This window comes from Copadichromis virginalis, linkage group LG16 (genome assembly GCF_057382275.1).
Source record: "Copadichromis virginalis isolate Kocher_CV1m ecotype Utaka linkage group LG16, C_Virginalis_male_GT1.1, whole genome shotgun sequence".
Lineage (NCBI taxonomy): Eukaryota > Metazoa > Chordata > Actinopteri > Cichliformes > Cichlidae > Copadichromis > Copadichromis virginalis.
This window is the reverse complement of record NC_140633.1, coordinates 36,427,043-36,442,683: the sequence shown is the minus strand read 5'-3', so window position 1 is coordinate 36,442,683 and position 15,641 is coordinate 36,427,043. Positions and strand designations below refer to the sequence as shown.

Here is a 15,641-nt window from a genome sequence, read left to right as displayed (position 1 = left end):
AAGAACTTTGTGTGTTGACTATACTACTGGACTTGAATTCAGTGCTAAAACACAGTAATGAGTAAGGTTGTAAATTAGCAACAGCTTCCTAATTTTAACAGATTTTTCCTCAAATCCTCTATTTCAGGAGCCAGTCTGAGGATTTTTCAAGAGAATCTCCCACACAAGTTCTCCCACCCCCATCTCCAAGACTGGTCAAACGCACCTCCACCTCTCCAATGCCAAGTCGCTCTGGTTCAACTACTCCTCTTAGCTTGCGGAAGAAAATCGTTGTGCCAACTGAATACCAAGACACCGTGCCTGGGGAGTTTGAAGAAAAGGTTAAGCAGCCAAAATCTGTGTCCCAAAGTAACACCCAAGATTCCCGACCACAGACTCCACTGAGTGAATATTCCAAGAAAGAATTTACTCTTAGACCCTCTCCAAAGCTTACAAGGGCTAGTTCAAAGGTTTTTGAGAAGGTCCGTGACTTAGAGGAGCGGAGACGGAGTCTTGATATTCCAGAAGGTTCCATTTCGGGAAGATCCTGGGCAGGGTTCAATCGGGCTGGATCTGTGGATTCAGATGATGGAGGAAGCCGTTTGGGTATCTCTAGAGAAAGTTCAAGGGAAGATCTTAGGGAAGCTCTAAAAGAAGATGCTGCTGAACGAAGGTCTATGTTTAAACAGAGAGCAGCTTCGCTGGAAGAGAAACCTCGCTACTCTCAAAAAGTTCAGGACATTGAAAACAAGTTCACTGAGGAGCTCCAACGCATTAAAAAGCTTGTTGGTAAACCTCATCTGAAGAAATCGTTTTCAACTGAACAGCTAACCCTGAAGGTCAAGCAGCGCCAGCCTTTTAGGAAAATTGAACCTATTCCTCCTCAGGTCCTGCAAAAACTCCAAGAAAGGGAACGAGTCCAGTGGGCAAAAGAACAGAGAGAAAGGGAACTAAGTAAGCAACCGATGCAGCAACAGCAGCAAACACAACATGAGCAGAAATCTCAACCTCAAAAGACAGCAGACACTGGTTTAACAGCTGTACCAGTTAGTAGAGTTGGAGAAGTTGCAGGCACCCCAGAGTCAATGCAGTTATCTGACTTACCAGGACAACGATCGGTGAGAGAATTCAATAGAGTCAGTCCTGTTACAGAAATTATTCAACGATCATCATCACCAGCAATATATAATCAACACAGGGAAGATTCACCAAGCAGAAATGTTACAGAGATGACGTTGCGCAAAGTTGAACGAAGGCCACCGAGTCCTCTTGTACAAAGGGTATCTCGAATGCAAGAATCCCCACACATCCAAGAGTCTCCTGTACAAACGCAAAAGGATGAGACTTCGGGGAGAAAGACACCAATAGAAGTTGCAGTAAGAAAAATTGAAAACAGACCTGAGAGTCCTCTGGTACAAAAAAGGCCCATCATTGTGCAAGATCTTGCCCCTTCAAAACCCCCAAGAATATTACCAAGCTCTCCAACAGAGGAGAAAATGGAAGTGGAACTTTCTAAACCAATCTCTAAGATTAAGGTACCTACAATTATTGTTGAAGATGAAAAAATGGAAGAGGATGTTCCTGTAAGCACAAGTGAGCCTAAACAGAAGCGTGCTGGTGCCAAAGAGGGACAACAGCAAAAGTCCAGAGGAAAGAACCGTCGTACACGACCCCTGTCTCCAGAGTTAGGTTAGATTTGTTCTGTTTCTTTTGTAAGCTTTTTTGTGGTAATGTCTAATAAAGTGACTTTCTCTGTCCTCTAGTGTCATTTTTGTAATTTGAGCAAAGGAACAAAAATCACTTTAAGTTTGTCTCTTGTTAAAATGTGCAGATTCTTCAGATGATTCTTATGTGTCTGCCGGAGAAGACCCCATGGAGGCTCCTATGTTTGAGTTTCCCCTCCAGGATACTGTAGCATCTGCTGGTGCAGATGTACTGCTAAGAACTATAATTGCTGGAACCCCTAGCCCTGAAGGTAATTTTTTGTAATTTTTATTTCAACAGCAAAACCCTTAAAGGTAACTTTGAATCAGTTGATGGAGAGGTGGATTTATTTTGTTTTCTTCTCTGTTTAAGTCACCTGGACTATAGACAACACTGAGGTCACTGGGATTGCAAATTATGCAGTCAAAGTGGAGGGTGAACGACATAGTCTTCTCATCAGATCAGCTAAAATAAGTGATGGGGGAAGATACTGTGTAACTGCTGTTAATCAGATGGGAAGAGCTTCAAGCAGTGCCACTCTTATAGTTAAAGCAGGTAAGTTTATGTTTTGGGACATGAGACCAAAAGCATCGCAAAGGCCTATCTGACTGAGGCTTAAGGAACATCCATATCTATACATACATCCATAATCTCTTACCCAACGAAGCATGCAGCCTATCTAGGTGGACAATGGGCAAGTAGTGGGGTACACTCCGGACAGGTTGCCCGTCCATCACAGTGCTAACACTGACACAACTATTCATTCTCTCATTCACATTTAAAGCCAATTCAGAATCCCCTAATTAAACTAACATGCATTTCTTCGAACTGCAACAGGAAGCCAGAATATCTGGAGAAAACCAACACAGCTATTGGACGATTATACAAACTCCACACAGAAAGGCCACGTCAGTTATTATATTAAACTTTTATTGTAGTCGCTCAGAAATTGAACAGGACATTTATCACTCCCCCTACACTAGTATAATATGCAGCCTAATCAAAAAAAAGGTAAATGTACTAAGCAGTAATTTCCAGTTTACAGTATTCATTTTCAGAGGCCATTTTTGTCGTCTTAAAAATCATCTCGTAGTCTCTTCCCACGTTGGCATTGTATTTCTCTCCTGGCTCCCTTGTCATTATCTCTCTCAGCGAAATGTGTGCGCCATATATTCCAGCTGAATAACCTCACTTATAGTTACCATGGAAACTCAGAGGCAAAACTGAACCTATAAAGTGCCCAATGAGGCTCAGTGGCTCCACTCACTGTGAATCCACCATTGTTTAGATTTCACAGTTGGCATCTTAGGTTCTAAATGTGTTTTAAACAGGAGGGATGTTTTATTCAATATGTGAACTCTTTTAAATCCCCTTGTACTCTTTCAGTTTTGCTCTCAGTAAAAAAAAAAAAAAAAAAGTATAAATGGGACTTGATTGTTAAAAAAGGTATCAAGGTATGACAATGATTATAATAGTACAATTTCTGGCTTTGCAGATTCTGTGCAGGAACCAAAGGGAAACTTGGGTGTTCCTATGGATATCAGCAGCCCTATTACATCTGATGAAGAGTATCTCAGCCCCATGGAAGAAGTCATGGACTTTGGGGGGCCAGAGCCAAGGCGAACTATTGACACACATTTTAGGAAACCCCCTGCATTCTTGGTGAGACTGTGCAGGGTTCATTGGATAAATCTTACTTTGCCCTTTAGTGTGACCATAGTATGTTAATCGAACAGTGGCAACAATACTGCATGGAAATATCTTCCATACTAAGCATTCTATCAGTATTAATTTTCCCTTAATAAATGTATTATCTGCTGTGTGGTCACCCCATCAACACATCTCTCATAAAACTTACAGGTGAAATGCATCTCTAAGCGTCTAACTTGCATTAAATTTTAAACAGGTAACAATGAGTGATCAAGCTGTCATTGAGGGACAGGAAGTCACCATGTCTGTCCGAATAAGTGGACAACCCAAACCTATGCTGTATTGGTAGGTCCCCCCCTCACTTCATCAGTCTACTTAAACTCATTGCTTCCATAAGATATGGACAGCACAAACCATGAGGAAACATGAATGCATAGTTTGTTTTTGAGCATGGTCCTTTAATTCATTAAAGGAGGTGGAAACTTAAAGTTTTAAAGTCAAAACTTTTAAATTGATTTTTTATTGCATGTGATGCTTTTGCATACCCCCATGCTTAATCAGTGAAGTGATCTTACGATGTAGAGATGAGATCATTTCCTTTTCCTGTTGCAACTTTAACTTGGTGATACTTTTCTTCATAAGATAGTTGGTTTTAAGTTAGTCTCATATAGCTGCAAATGCAAAAGTTATATCAAAGTAAAGCACAAAAAAGGAAATAAATGTACAAATAAATTTTAGAGCTAAAATATGGTATCCAAATATATGATTTAATTGAAAATAGCACTCTCTGTAAATGTGTTTTAATAGAAAAGTGACAGCACAACAGTTAAAAAAGAGAAAATTACATACTGCTTTTGGTCTTTTTGTGGGGTTCTTTTAATGCTAAATTTAACATTACGGCTAATAATGCCAGTCTTATTTTTTTAATGTAGCTGACAATAAACGGCTGAGTCATTCATGCAGGTTTTGTCATAAGAGTTAGTCATGAATCTAAAGAGACAATAGCAGAAAAGACAATGTATTCCACCCCCTAATGTGGTGGGACAAAACGTGTGCTTGACCATCCTTTATTGAAAAACTGAAATGCAGTGTATGAGTAATTTACCTCTTGTTGAAAAATATAGAAACAATTGGTCCCATGTGCTCTTGTAGGCTGAGGGACAGAGTGACGGTAAAAACAGGCCCACGTCACATTGTACGTGAGATGAAGGATGGCGCCTTTGAAATGACAATCAAGTCGGCAGTGAAGTCGGACTCTGGGATTTACACTTGTAGGATTATTAATGAGTATGGGACGAAGCAGTGTGAAGCAAAGCTGGAGGTGAAAGGTATGTATTTTTCTGCTTGTTTAATTAAGAATGCATAAATCGACATTTCGCTCTTGTTCACCGATTAATTATGTCCGTGTCAGTTTTGGGGAAGTAATTTTGTTCTACATTGTAAAGAAATGCCTCCAATTCCTTTACCATAGTTCCACGTGACTAAAAACATAAACAGAGGGCTGGAACTACTTCACAACATCACCGTTTTTGTATCACTTAACAGCAATCTTCAGAAAATGTACTTTATTTATATCCAGCACCACCAGTGGAGCCAGGTCTGGCAGTTATCCGGGCAGTCAGGGACATCACAGCCAAGGCTGGAGAGACTGTTTTGTTTGAGTGTCACGTCATTGGACCAAAGGACACGGATGTGGACTGGCTTGCAGATGGGAAACTGATCCAGCCAGCATTGCTCAATTGTAAAATGCACTTTGATGGAAGAAAGTGCCGCCTGCTGCTTAACTCTGTACATGAAGATGACAGCGGAACATACATGTGCAAACTCAGCACAGCTAAAGGTAAGTGTCAAGGATATATCCCACATGCATGATGCAAAACTTGAAGAAGTATATTTATCACTTCTAACTCGTTTCTACTTAAGAGATATTTTTTTCATTTTTTAGAGGAAGTGACCTCATGTGGCAAACTCAAAGTCATCCCCTCCCTCGAACCTCTCTTTACTCGCAATTTGGATGTTTTGGAAGTAATTGAGGGGCGCAACGCTCGATTTGACTGCAAAGTCAGTGGGACGCCACCTCCTAAAGTCACCTGGAGCCACTTTGGTAGGAACATACTTATACTCCTCTAGGTTGATGACGCTGTCACTTATACACACACTCCTTCTGTGGGCAGTGCAATAACCCCTGACTTCATTTCACCCTAACTGGTCGCAGCAGATGGCTCCGCCCCTCCCTGAGCCTGGTTCTGCCAGAGGTTTCTTCCTGTTAAAAGGGAGTTTTTCCCTCCACTGTCACCAAAGTGCTTGCTCACAGGGGTCATGTGATTATTGGAGTGTTCTCTTTTTTCTTTGTATCACTGAATTTCACTGCCAACTGACGATTTTAGCCTTATTTCTTAATCTGATGGTAAATCAGATATAAAATCAACTGTCAAGTTTTAATTAAATTGTCGCTTAATAGCAAGCAAAAAGTGAAACTTTTTTGGAACAGCTAATTAATTATAAACACAAAATCTCTTACTGACTTTTGCATTCTTTATCATTTGGTGTTCTTAATTATATCTGATCAATCACTTATCTTTAAAGTTTTACTGGGTAAACTTCTAGCTTATCTTACTTATGCTCCTCCAATATAAAACCATATGGATATGTTTTCCTTTTTCCTTTAGATCATTTACTTACAGAAAGTGAGGACATTCGTATTCTTCAGGAGGGTGGCCGCCATTCTCTCGTCATTTCTCACGTGACCAGCGATGATGAGGGTTTTTACACTGTCAGAGCCCATAACAGTCACGGCGAGGCAGAGAGCTCTGCTGAACTTTACATACAGGAGCCACGTCCAGCCATCTCCTCACAGATGTAAGAGTGTTTGATTTTCTCTGGATCACGTGTGCTTTTTGAAATTCCGCTTGAGCTCCCAGTGGTGTTCATTGTTACCTATCCAATTCTTCTTCTCATCACTTCAGGGCTAAATTGGAGAAAATGCCCTCCATACCTGAAGAGCCAGAGGTCCCAGAGAATGAGGTGGAGCGTTTCACCATGCCTGACTTCATCAAACCCCTTTATGACCTGGATGTGATTGAGGGAAAAGAGGCTGTGCTCAAATGCAAAGTGGCTGGTTTGCCGTATCCAACTATCGCCTGGTTCCACAATGGAAAGAGGATTGAAAGCACAGAGGACAGAAAGATGACACAGTGTAAGTTTTGCAGAATGGATTTATATTCATCTGATATTTATTTCCATCCTTTGTATGGAAATTCCTTTATGTATGACTTTCTTTTCAGCAAACGCAAACAAATATTTTTTTTATTACTTCATTTAAAAAATAACTGCTTGTATTAAGCAGGTACAATAACCATTACTGATCTAGCAGTAATAATCAGAACCAAAGACTTCTTTATTGAGGAAGTGATTTTATCATTCTCTTTTTGCCCTGTTTGCTTCTTCATTGCCAGGATCATTGCGACAGTTACTTCTGTGCTTCAGCAGCAAATCATTTCAACTACCTTTAATCTACAAAGACCAATTTTCAAAAACGAGGGTGCTGTCCTCTTTCTTGTTGCGTGGAGCAAAAGTACACAGAATTTCATTGTGAGATCAGGGTTTAATTAAATACAGAGAGTGTCGTTATTCTATAGCTGCTACACTGAGCACTTACACCCCTGAATGAATCCACACTGCCTCAGTCTTCCTTGTCTGTGTCGTGTAAAACCGAGTAAGCCAAGCCGCTTTCTCCTGTTGCAGTTCGTGATGTTCACAGCCTGGTCATCCGCTCTGTGTGCCATGCCCACGGTGGTGTCTACAAGAGTGTCATCTCTAACAAAGTTGGGAAGGCCACCTGCTATGCTCATCTCTATGTTACAGGTAATTTTTTTTTCTTCTTCCTCAAGTGCTTTGAGGAAACTCTCATTCTGATTTGATGCTATATAAATAAAATTGAACTGAATTGAACGCTCTAGAGAAAGAAACATGTTTTGATTACACAACCGTACTCAAGTACACCTTATAGATTGATGCTGCCCCATGCCGCACCACACCAGAGAAAAATACAGCTGCCTAAATCCATTGTCATTTTCAGACATCCTCCCTGACCCACCTGATGGGACTCCAGTCATAGAATCCATTACTGGCAAAACCATCACCTTGAGCTGGAAGAAACCAAGGAGGCTGGACCCTTCCATTGGTAAGCAAAAACATTGTCACATGTGCTATATTCAAGAGACAAAACAATATATTCCTTATTCTTAAGTTATTTATTGTTTTACACATTTAATGCAGAACATTCTTTCTGTCATCGTTGTATTTTTACTCAGTTGTATATAGTATTTGTATTTGTATTCTATTTTTATCTTATTGTATATTTATTTTATTTTATTCTACTGTATATAGTATTTTATTTTATTCTATTCTGTACAGTTGTGTACCGTATTTATTCTTATTGTATTCTAATTTTTGCCTCATAACTTTTGCACTGTCCACTTCCTGCTGTGACAAAACAAATTTCCCACGTGTGGGACTAATAAAGGTTATCTTATCTTATCTTATCTTATTCTCTAAGGTCTCTTTCAGACATGCATTTTAAAATATTTGTGTCTATCTCATCTTTCCATGAAAGTCTGACAGATTGTAATCTATCGCTTTCAACATGGAACAGATCTGAGCTGAGGGCCATTTGATCATAGACTGAATGTAAAAGATGGACCTTGCTTCTAGGTCTAAAAAGTAAAGCCAGTGCATTCTTTCTAATGTCCAGCAGAGGGCAACAGTTCTGGTTCCAAAAAAACACTGGGTTGTCTAAAACAGTGGTCCCCAACCCCCGGGCCACGGACCGGTACTGGTCCGTGAGTCGTTTGGTACCGGGCTGCGAGAGTTGAGGCTCGGTTGTGAAATTTATGGTTTTTATCGGTTTTTAGTGTTATTTTTTTGCAATTGTTTTTATCATTAACTGGGTTTCCCTCGGTCTTTTTCCTTGTGTTATGAATAAATCTTTTTTTTATTTGGTACCGGTACTGGTTTTATTTTGTTGTATTTATCCGCGACACCTTAAAGGCCGGTCCATGAAAATATTGTCGGACATAAATGTTCCGTGGTGCAAAAAAGGTTGGGGGCTGCTGGTCTAAAAGACTATGAGCAAATTATCCCATTTCTCAGTTTCTCTGTTTTATGACCTCAGTATAAGATTTACATGATGTGTTTATGGTCTCATTTGCTACTTTTCTGTCTTAATAATAATAATAATAATAATAATACATTTTATTTAAAAGTGCCTTTCAGAACACTCAAGGACACTGTACACAGCAGAACAAAGCAAGCATAAAAACAGGCAGTTTACAAAATCATAAAACATAAAAATAAAATAGGAGAAGGGAAAAGGTTATGTTCGATAAGCTATTAAGCTAAGCTATTTTTTACTTAATGATTTTACTGATTTATTTATTTTATTATTTAAGTTTAAGTTTTCACAATATTCATTTTGTAAATTGTAGTCCCAAATGTGTCCGAATGAAAGAAAACAAAGTGTTTGACAAATGGCCAGGCTGTGAGTGTGATGTGTTCTTTCATTTCTGGGTAAGACTTACTCATCTCTGGTTTTACAGCTGGGACACTGAAACAAGCAGCAGATTTCATTATGAAAAAACATCAAGAATAAATGCTAAAAATAACATACTGACACACTGTGAGGTGCTCCAGTTTTTACATGTTGTACTTTATGTACTTACTTCATATACTGCGTGATATAAAAAGGAATCATTGACCCAAAGCATTTTGAATCAAAAGCCTTTTTTTTTCTTCCAGATCCCAGCTCTTTGATGTACGCCATCCAACAGCAAGCCTTAGGCTCCATCCAGTGGATCATTATAGCTTCAGGCCTGAAGGAGACAACTTACACCATCACAACACTCTCCAAAGGTGTGCGCTATGCTTTCAGGGTACTCACCATCACCTCCAAGGCTTTCAGCAAGCCCTCACCAGCTACTGACCCAGTGCAGCTCCTGGACAGAGGTAGGTTTGACTTTATAGATCATCCATCCATCCATCCATTCATCCATCCATCCAGAACAAATCTGTTAAATATTACCTCTGTGGTTTATGTCTTCAGGTCCTTATGTGCAGGAGGCTCCAGTGATTATCGATAAGCCAGAAACTGTATATGTGATGGAAAACCAGTCGGTCACTATCTCAATGACTCTCAATCATGTTAATGCTTCAGTCATCTGGAAAAGGTTAGTTTCTGTCAATACACTTCATTTTGTTGTTTTTAGAAAAAGAGAAACTCAAGGAAATGAATGAGTTTTACTTTAATTTCACTAAAGAAAAAAAATTCAAACATATTCCTGTCGCATGAGAGAATCTAGTGCCGTTTGTCCCCTTTCTGACTTAGTACATAACAGGATACATGTACTGTTACTGGGAAGCATAAATACAGTATGACAGTATGCAAAGAGGCAGCTGCTTTATTCCCAGTGATTATCCAGGATTCCAGAGCAGTTAAGAAAGTCTATTATTATGTCCTGACTCAGTGACACTCTGCTGCCCTCCTTCCTATAAGTATCTGACCTGACTGAAAATGCTTTTGTTCCCAGGAGAGGAGTGGTCCTGGCCAACAAGCCAGGCCTATATGAGATGACAATGCCAGATGACGACCAGCACACGCTGAAGCTGCTGAAAGTGAAGAGCGCTGACATTGGAGAGATGGAGTTTGTGGCCTCCAATAAGTATGGCAGTGACAGCTGCAAATTCATTGTGGAGATGGCAGGTATAGATTTCAGGTAGACTGTGTGCATATAAATTATGAACATAGTCTCTGGGTTTAAAAGCAAAGCTTTTGTTGAAATGCAGTCTCTCTAATGGCCAGCAGGGGGCGACTGTTTCAAAAAGAAGTCGGATTGTTTAGAATTAAGGAAAATAGATTGCAAGACCTATGACTTCAGTTAACATGTTCCCTTAGGAGTTTATGTTTATAATGGGTTTATTCACTGGTGTTGATTCATCAGGTCTACAACATGATAATGATCTGAACTAGTGTCAAAAAGGAGGATGAAGTGTACTTTAGGGTGGACCTACTGTGAGTCCAGATCTCTGCTGTATCAGCATGAGTAGTCCCTCAGTTTCTCAGTCAGATCATCTCTGACATCTGCTTTCAGAATTCTAGTGATGGACATATTTGGAGACTAAGTACAAAATAACTGCAAATAATTGCCTCAAAATTAATTGAACTTTGTACTGTCATTACAGCTCCACCAACATTTGAGACCATTATGGAAGATTTGGATGTTTGTGCTGGGGATACCCCTCGCTTTGCTGTGGTTGTGGAGGGCAAACCCATCCCTGACATCTTGTGGTTCAAGGTTTCCATCCATTATAGTGTTTAATACAATGGCCCTGCATGACTAGTTATTCTTTACTGGTTTCTCTGTGCTGTTAACTAAATTAGTGAAATGGGAAATAACCATAAGAGTTTTTAGGGAGTTTTTAGCAAACGCAAGACGACCCGCTGTAAAACGTAGCATATTTGCTTTCAGAATGATATCCTGCTGTCAGAGAGCAGTCATTACACGTTTGTGTACGATGATAATGAATGCTCCCTGGTGGTTCTAAATGCTCGTCCGGAAGACTCTGGGGTTTACACCTGCACAGCAAGGAACTTAGCCGGATCTGTATCCTGTAAAGCTGAACTCACCGTTCATGAAGGTAAGAAGCCAGTCTGTCTGTCTGAGGTGTCAAAGGCTCTTGAATGAACAAATTGATGGAACTCATTTAATCTTTTATCTTTGCTGTAGCTAAAAGTAAAGAAGATCCCATCGACGATGAGGAAACTATTCTAAGGAAAATGCGCCGACTGACTGATTACTATGACATCCACAAGGAAATTGGAAGGTAAATCAGTTTTAAGAAAAGATCCCACAGCTGACGTGCACTGTTATTTGACAGTCTTTTTTCAACTAATAAGAAATTATGAAACTGATGAACTGTTTCTCCAGAGGTGCTTTTTCCTATGTGAAACGTGCGACCCAGAAGGCAGACAAGATGGAGCACGCTGCAAAGTTTATTTCCACGCGGGCCAAGAAGAAGACATCCGCTCTGAGAGAGATGAAGCTGCTTTCCAAGCTGGACCACGAGAGAGTGCTTTACTTTCATGATGCCTTTGAGAAGAAGAATGCTGTTGTCATCATCACTGAAATGTATCCACATTTAAAAGCAGTCAGAAAACAAACCTTCTGATGCTGAGTACTCAGTTAGCCTTAGTATAATATACCAGGTTTATGTTAAAAGAATATTTTAATATTGAATGCGTTATAACCAGTGATGGGAATAACTGGTAACGGCGTTACTTTTTTCAGTAACGAGTAATCTAACTAATTACTATTCCTATCGTTACAACTCCGTTACCATTACTAACAAGAAAATGCAGTGCGGTCGCGTTACTATTTTTCAACAAACAGACGGTTGAAGCTGCCTTCAGCTTACCGCATCTTATATCAGTTGCACAGAAGTAGCTGTAAGTAATTTGGGCCCTACTGCTTTAAGCAGCTGCGCGCGCTCCCGTGGGCGGCAATCACTTTCTCGCACAACAATCGCATGAGTGCTGCTGTTTGACTGAGGAAGAGTATAATAGTCATGGTAAGCCAATCACATGACCGCTTTAAGATGACAAAGCAACAAGGTGATATATACCAGTTTTTAAATTGTGTTGATAGGCCACGTAAAACCAGAGTCATGATAAACAATATATACGCGGCGTTTTTTCTTCAATAGTTTCGTCACGTTTGCTGTCTAAGGACAGCGCAGCAAGCGCTCTCTGCTTATGAGCAAAAACAAACAAACAAACAAAAACACAGGGGAAAAACAGAGAGAGCGAGTTTTGAGATGTGAGAGATTTGTGACGTTTAGCGTGTTTGGAGTGTGTAGTTAATGTGTTGTCTTGTGTAGTTAGTGTAGAGTGTTGTGGATAGTTTTGTGTTGTGTGTCAGAACAATGAGGCGACTGCTGTCTCCAGGTAGAAACAGGAGTGATACACCTGCTGCTGTCAGACCTGCAGGTATCAGGCTGTGATGTTTCCTTTATAGTGGACAAAAATATTTGGAGTGGCACAAATAATTTGTGTGGCATCTTATTGAATGCAGAACAGCTGATTGTTCTGTAAATAGTTTGAAATGGTTATAAAGAAAAAAGGGTAAAAGGTAAATGGCTGCAAATAACTTGTGCATTTTAAAATTGACAATTTATATTTGCATTTAAAGTTATGAAATATGATTCAATAAACATGTTTGTGGTTGTTACAGTAAAAAACAGAACTTTTTTCTACTCTGATTTTATGTTTTTTGTCTGATTCTAGATCAGTTGTGGTAATACAGTATGTCAAAATGAAAACATGACTGTAAATTCAGACACCTGAGGTTGTGCTGAAAAGAATGATACCAAACAAGGCAAAGTAAATAGTTTTTAAAGGTGAAATGTGGAGGAAACATCAAAAGTAGTTAAAAATGGCCAATTATACCCTGGACCCCAGAGGGTTAAACATTTTTTTAAGTAACACTATAGTTACTTTTTAGGTAATTAATTACTTTTAGAATCTTGTAACTCAGTTACTAACTCAGTTACTTTTTTGAAGAAGTACCTAGTAACTATAATTAATCACTTTTTCAAAGTAACTTGCCCAACACTGGTTATAACATAATAAATAATTTGTTACAAAGTGCATTTAATTTAACAAAAAGAAATGCCTTAACTGATCGTTAAAGATGCCACGAGGAGCTGCTTGACAGATTTACAAGAAAATCGACAGTAATGGAGTCTGATGTAAGGATCCCAATTTTTCACTAAGTAAATACTACTTTTATCTATATTTTCTTATTATCTGATCAAAAAAATCTTCTGTTTTTTTTGTTTTTGTTTTGGGGTTTTTTGGACCATCAGGTTCGTTCATGTATTAGACAACTTCTTGAAGGATTGGACTACCTTCATCATTCGAACATCATACACCTGGACATCAAGGTAGATAAATAAGAGTACTCAATCTATACTTCCATCATCTTGTGTGTCAGAAGGTTATTTTTAAATGATCAGTTGCACTTTCATAGCAGACAGTGGGTTAGATATTATTTCCTAATTCTCTCATCAGCCTGAAAACATCCTCATGGCGGACCCCCATGGTGATCAAATCCGACTCTGTGATTTTGGCAACGCGGTGGAGATCACACCTGATGAAGCTCAGTACTGCAAATATGGCACCCCAGAATTTGTTGCACCAGAAATTGTCAATCAGAGCCCCGTGTCAAAAGCAACAGATATATGGTATGACTCAGTCACACTACACTAAAAATAGGACAGAACCTTCCATGCGATTAGTGAAAATCAGAGGTAGCCCAATGATTGCACTGATTTGTTATGTATTTATTTTTTGTTGAAACCCAGTTGCAATTAGTTGCAGTGACCAACTGGTCGCCCAGAGGCTGAACGTGCAACGCCCTCAGTCTCTGGTCAACCACTTATATCTGTCCTGGTGGGTAGCAACCTGTCTCCAAGCAATCACAGTCCGACTCAGGCTAACTGATATCCCTCTCTAACAGATGGCCAAAGGTTTGCAAATAGCAGCTATCTAGTTAAAAAAAAAATAGACACATTGTCAACACATTTCAGTTGATCTGAGACTGTCTGTACTGATGAGTGCAACTTGTCTGTGACGCATCTTCTTGCAACAGCGGACTACGCTCAACAGGTTGCCAGCTGGTTCTATTCTGGTTTTATTTTCTAAATAAGACCCCAACTCTGCCTTGCTTTTGAACCCTATATTTTATTTAAAACAGTAAATTTAAAAAAGAAAACAAAGTTGCCAATTCCCTACGTCATTTTGTTGCCATCCTGCAACAACTAAATCACTATTTGTGAAGGAATTTTTACATTTTTGTTTCACATTTATGAGGTTCTGGGAGAACTCTGAATTGAATTTCCTCCTGGGACTTTCTGTCTATGTTGACTGCAACAGTTTAGCAGTTTTGGAGGATTTTTCACAGTTGTTTGTCAAGTTAGCACAAACACATTGCATTTAATTTCCAGCTTGACTGCATTCAATTGAAAACTAATAGCAGATAGAGGGCAGACTGATTCTTTCTTATTTCTGTTTTCTTTTGCTTTTAAGACAGCAGCTGTATGTGAGTAGTTGTACACCTGGTCCCAAAGCAGTTTCAAAGCCAATAAGATCATGGTGGTTCCAGTAATTTTGGTCATTCCGCTGTTTTCCCTAATCTGACTATCACAGTAGAAAAGCTTTAAAATACAGTACTTACAAATATTTGTTAATGTCCTGATCTTAAACACTGTATTTTTTCTTTACTTTTCTAGGCCTGTTGGAGTAATAGCATATCTGTGGTAAGCACATTTTTCATTAGTTTCAATTTTCCATAATGCTAAAAACCTTTTTCAGTGTGTTGGTCAGGACTACATCTAAGTTTCTTATTAAGTTTGTTATTATTAAATGCTATTATTTCTCTTGTCAGTCTCACCGGTGTATCTCCATTTGCTGGCGAGAATGATCGCAGCTCTGTACTGAACATCAGAAACTATAACGTGGCTTTTGAGGAGGGCATGTTTGCCGATCTTTGCCGAGAAGCTAAAGGGTTCATCATAAAGCTGCTGGTGGCTGACAGACTGTGAGTAACACCGCTGTATCTCTTTTAGTCCAAGTTTCAATACTTGCAAACAGTTATGTGTCAACCACAGTAAAATCCTGACTTGATGGATAACTGTCATCAGTTATTATGTATCATCGAATGTCATACATCAAATATAATAATTTATGAAAACAGTCATATCCAAGTCAACAACACTGAGTTAATGATCAGAAGTATAAAGATTTGTCATTACATATTATTTTTATTCACTGTACTGAGCTTGAATTTAATAAAATTAAAATCAAAGATTTTTGTTTCAGCATTTCCAGAATTTTGTCTGATACTTATTTATCACATAGCCTATTGCAGATTTATTTATTTTCAGTTTTCATATTTGTTTTATCATTTTAGACGACCAGACACGCAGGAATGTCTCAGACACCCCTGGTTCAAGGTATGAATAAGTGATATCCATTTGGCAATTCTTAGTAAAGTCCCATTTCTCATTTATTTGTTTTAAATTTCATGTCCATTTATTGTACAGACCCTTAGTAAGGGGAAGGCCATAAGTACAGAGGCCTTAAAGAAATTTGTATCTCGCAGGAGGTGGCAGGTGAGATGGGTTGTAATTCTTTATTACTGCATGTTCCAAGGTCACATTGTGGTATTTATTTTGTCACATTTTCCTTTTTTTAG

The 15,641-nt window shown here is 39.0% G+C and overlaps 1 protein-coding gene across 5 annotated transcripts in view; it reads left to right on the top strand.

Moving 5' to 3' along the window:
* Positions 1 to 15,641, top strand: part of spegb (striated muscle enriched protein kinase b) — a 41,643-nt gene that overhangs the window by 11,233 nt on the left and 14,769 nt on the right. For all 5 annotated transcript variants that reach the window (XM_085434642.1, XM_085434644.1, XM_085434643.1 and 2 more), the window contains exons 4-29: positions 128 to 1,668; positions 1,811 to 1,954; positions 2,056 to 2,238; positions 3,179 to 3,345; positions 3,590 to 3,678; positions 4,486 to 4,661; positions 4,913 to 5,173; positions 5,279 to 5,437; positions 6,003 to 6,192; positions 6,300 to 6,529; positions 7,078 to 7,197; positions 7,412 to 7,516; positions 9,130 to 9,336; positions 9,434 to 9,557; positions 9,918 to 10,090; positions 10,570 to 10,682; positions 10,857 to 11,025; positions 11,115 to 11,211; positions 11,316 to 11,516; positions 13,077 to 13,134; positions 13,252 to 13,329; positions 13,457 to 13,629; positions 14,677 to 14,703; positions 14,832 to 14,984; positions 15,357 to 15,399; positions 15,490 to 15,558. In XM_085434642.1, coding sequence (XP_085290768.1) covers positions 128 to 1,668; positions 1,811 to 1,954; positions 2,056 to 2,238; positions 3,179 to 3,345; positions 3,590 to 3,678; positions 4,486 to 4,661; positions 4,913 to 5,173; positions 5,279 to 5,437; positions 6,003 to 6,192; positions 6,300 to 6,529; positions 7,078 to 7,197; positions 7,412 to 7,516; positions 9,130 to 9,336; positions 9,434 to 9,557; positions 9,918 to 10,090; positions 10,570 to 10,682; positions 10,857 to 11,025; positions 11,115 to 11,211; positions 11,316 to 11,516; positions 13,077 to 13,134; positions 13,252 to 13,329; positions 13,457 to 13,629; positions 14,677 to 14,703; positions 14,832 to 14,984; positions 15,357 to 15,399; positions 15,490 to 15,558 — 5,050 coding nt within the window. The remainder of the gene's footprint in view (positions 1 to 127; positions 1,669 to 1,810; positions 1,955 to 2,055; positions 2,239 to 3,178; positions 3,346 to 3,589; positions 3,679 to 4,485; positions 4,662 to 4,912; positions 5,174 to 5,278; positions 5,438 to 6,002; positions 6,193 to 6,299; positions 6,530 to 7,077; positions 7,198 to 7,411; positions 7,517 to 9,129; positions 9,337 to 9,433; positions 9,558 to 9,917; positions 10,091 to 10,569; positions 10,683 to 10,856; positions 11,026 to 11,114; positions 11,212 to 11,315; positions 11,517 to 13,076; positions 13,135 to 13,251; positions 13,330 to 13,456; positions 13,630 to 14,676; positions 14,704 to 14,831; positions 14,985 to 15,356; positions 15,400 to 15,489; positions 15,559 to 15,641) is intronic.